The sequence below is a fragment of the Manis pentadactyla genome, chromosome 11 (genome assembly GCF_030020395.1).
Source record: "Manis pentadactyla isolate mManPen7 chromosome 11, mManPen7.hap1, whole genome shotgun sequence".
Taxonomy (NCBI): Eukaryota; Metazoa; Chordata; class Mammalia; order Pholidota; family Manidae; genus Manis; species Manis pentadactyla.
The window spans coordinates 81,450,323-81,454,231 of NC_080029.1; the positions used below are offsets into that span (position 1 = coordinate 81,450,323).

A 3,909-nucleotide genomic window follows, 5' to 3' on the forward strand; every position below is an offset into this window, starting at 1 on the left:
CCAGTGTTGGAAAATAGTGGAGTCAACATAATTGCATTTTTTTTAAAACAGAAACCCTTGAGATTTTATCCTTCTTTATATTTGTATTTACTTGACGTATTAAGCAGAGCACACTAGCTTAGTGATATCTTCCTTTATGAATATGGATTATGTACCTCCTCAGTCAGTATTCAGAGCAGGAATACTGTATGGGTGTGTGATGAGTACAATCCAACTTGTACTGATGTTAGTCAAAACAAAGAAGTTGTCCATTTGAAGTAATATCTTATAGCTATTGCTAAGTGGTTCCAAAAAGAAATATCTTTACTGAGCTAGTTGTTAGTTGTCTTTAGGTGGTTTTTAGGTTAGTTGTTTTTGCTGTAGTTGCTTACTTGGTGCATACGTGGGAGGAGGTTTCCACTTTATCTTCCTACTCTGCCAACATTTTCCCCATCCTTCTGGAACTAGTTGTTAGTCAGATTTTAAGCAACCAATGTTATAGTGAATTAATTGATACCATAACACCTACATATGTAATTGCAGGAGTATCACATTTTCTAGCTCTGTCATTTTGTCATTATAGAGCAGAGTCTGCAGATCAATGGAGGGGTTCAACCATTCTAGAGTGTCTGAATTTGTGTTACTTGGACTTACTGATTCTCCGGAGCTCCAGATATTTTTGTGTGTGACATTTTCCATTTTCTATTTAGTAACGATGTTGGGCAACTTACTGATTTTTCTCACAGTCCTATCCACCCCACACCTGCACTCCCCCATGTATTTCCTTCTCAGCAATCTGTCTCTCATTGACATGTGCCTATCCTCCTTTGCCACTCCAAAGATGATCATGGACTTCTTTGTTCAGCGTAAGACCATCTCCTTTGAGGGCTGCATTTCTCAGATCTTCTTTTTGCACCTTTTCACTGGGACTGAGATTGTGCTGCTGATCTCCATGTCTTTTGACAGGTACATTGCCATATGCAAACCTCTCCACTATTCAACAATTATGAGCCAAAAAGTGTGTGTTGGGCTTGTGGTAACTTCTTGGACAGTGGGCTTCCTGCATACAACTAGCCAGTTAGCTTTTACCCTTTATCTACCTTTCTGTGGCCCCAATGTTGTAGACAGTTTCTTCTGTGACCTACCTTTGGTCATCCAGCTGGCTTGTATAGACATATATGTTCTTGGAATCTTCATGATCTCAACCAGCGGTGCGATTGCTCTTATAAGTTTTCTACTTTTGCTCACCTCCTACATCATTGTTCTTGCTACTATCAGAGACCACTCCTCTACAGGATCATCTAAGGCTTTTTCTACCTGCACTGCACATTTCATAGTTGTGGTAATGTTCTTTGGGCCCTGCAGCTTCATTTATGTGTGGCCTTTCACAAACTTTCTGGTGGACAAAGTTCTCTCTGTTTTCTACACCATCTTCACCCCTTTTCTGAATCCACTTATATATACTTTGAGAAACCTGGAAGTGAAGACAGCTGTGAAGAAGAAACTAAGCAACCAATATTTGAATCTTAGGAAAACTAGTCCAAGATACCCAGTGCAGTGAACAGAGATCTCCGGTCTGAGATTTAATATCATCAGTTTTGTTCATACAGCAACAGAAAATTAGAGTCTCTCTGTCAAGTCATTTAAGTCTAAATTCATGAAAATAAGAATCCAAGGTTGAGAGACATGAAATATCTTGCTTAAAATCTAATGCAGTGTTTCAAAGTCTTTGGAGATTATGGATCCATTTGAAAGTCTATGAAATCTATAGGTTATTTTCATAGAAAAATGCACTTATCATCAAAATTGTGAACATAAATTTAGGGTTCCATATATCCCTGAATTTATAAACATATTTCAGACTAAGACTACTTAGAGAAGCCTGAAATAAAATATTGTTCTCTTGTCTTCTCACCCAGAATGTCCCCACTCAGTTGCATAGCCTTGTGGTACTCTAATGGCATCCACTTGCAGGATTTAATTATGACTATTGGGCATAATAGGGTTTTATTTTTCCAAAGCATTGGAAATATTTCATGGGAAAATATTGTGAAGAGATTCTTCTGAATTATGCTGAAAAATCTTGATTCAGTGGGTCCAGTTGTTTGAATTCTGAGTCAACTTTGAATAAAATAGAACAGTTTGGAGGATCTGAAATTTAACAATCTAGTTTCTTAAGAGGTGTACAGATAGCTATCATACTTGATCCCTTATATAGTAAATAATCAAATAGTAATTTGTAAAGTTCAAAACATGGAAAGTAAACCACTCAAACCTGTTGGCTTTCAAAATTTGGATGGATAACAGAGATATGATGAATTCACTTAATATGAAGACCAAACCTTTGGAAAACTAGGGGTAGATATCTTGCTCTAAATATCATGGACCTCAAAATTAATTATTGTATCTGCCATTTCCTAGTTGTATTCTCCTGGGGGATTCACTTCACCTCTCTATGCCTTTTAAATCTGTAATATGATGATAATTAAATATATTAGTTGTTTGTTGTGACTATTTTATGGAAATTGGACAGAATGGATTCTCAAGATGTCATTTTCTTTCCCTTCTGACCCACACAGACTTCTACCCAAAATACATCTTATTTTACAGTAGTATGCATTTGAAGAAGAACTATATTCAGGTCAAACAAAATTTAATATCTAGTTTTAGGATGTCTCTAAGACTGTAGCTTATTAAGATATATGGCAGAAAAACAAATAGAACACTTTCCAGTTTTCCATTGCTAACAGTGGGGTTGGGGTTGGAAAATGTAGATTAGATTGCCTGATATTTTGAAATTTTTATGAATAGCAATATACTGATAGGCTGTTTATCCTTGAATTGACTGAACTTTATGAACAGTTCAGGAAAGAATTTGTCACCACAGATTCAGACAGTTTGTAAGTACCAAGAGAAAAATACAAGCTCCTGCCTTATAGAGAGAAATGGCATGAATGGTTTCTTACATTTATCTTGGAATTTAAGGTTTCAACATGTTTTAACACAATCTCCAAGCCAAATGTTTAATATCTGAAATTAAATAATGTGCAGAAATTTATGAAGAAATGTAGGTATAAACCCACACTTTTAATTTGGAGTATTAGTTCCTTTAAAACCAAATCATAAACTCTTCCTTTTTACCTCAAAGTCAGATAAATGAAAAAAGGTTAAGGTAGAAATCTGCTTTTGCCCCATTCTTTAGCGAAAACTATCACCTTTGTTTTTAAATACTAACCCCACTTCTGAAATGTCTATCTTTTGTTCAGTAATTATTTATTGAGCGCCTACTCTGTTTGAGGTTCTTCTTGGGTGCTGGGAATTCATTCAAGAATAAGATCTATTTCTCATTTTTTCAGGGACAGATGTTTAGCAATTAGGATCAGCCTGTTGCAGGTTGAATGCCATCTCACTATTTCTTGTGCAACTTTCAGCAAGTATTTTAAATGTTTCTAAGGCTCAGTTTCTTCACTGATAAAATGTGGCTGTGGTTAAATTCCCATTTAATCACTGGGAATGTTGTGAAACTATAAACATAATTATCAGTGCTTGACACTTATTAAGGATTTAATGAATACTAATAATACTATTGTTATTGTTGTTGTTAGATATGCATAAAAATCACAGGGTGATTGGAGTGGAAATAGATGTGCTTACTGGAACTTAAAGGGCACAGTTTTAAGACTGTAATAGTATGTGTCAATTTACCCAATATTAACTAATGTTGAAATATTGGATTTGTACCAATTATTAATCTTGGTGCATTTCTGTAGTTAATGTTGTCCTTTGTATGCCTGTGTTTCTCAAAAGAAGTATTCTGTTTTGGAGGTTTCTTTTTCATTTTAAGTTGAAATATACTCCAAGACTGTATGAAAAGGGAAAGATAATAAATATACAATGTTCAAAAGGCCAGTGTCTTGTTTTATTATAACG

General features: G+C 35.1%; 1 protein-coding gene across 1 annotated transcript; it reads left to right on the forward strand.

Annotated features, from left to right (window-relative positions):
- Positions 1 to 580: 580 nt before the first annotated feature.
- LOC118909883 (olfactory receptor 4K2-like) lies at positions 581 to 1,540 on the forward strand. Its single transcript, XM_036880658.2, has one exon. The coding sequence runs from the start codon at positions 581 to 583 to the stop codon at positions 1,538 to 1,540; it is 960 nt and encodes a 319-aa protein (XP_036736553.2).
- The last annotated feature ends 2,369 nt before the right edge of the window (positions 1,541 to 3,909 follow it).

Bases quoted from the DNA above. Each gene is read 5' to 3' on its own strand.
- LOC118909883 (XM_036880658.2), top strand. From the start codon at position 581: ATGGAGGGGTTCAACCATTCTAGAGTGTCTGAATTTGTGTTACTTGGA.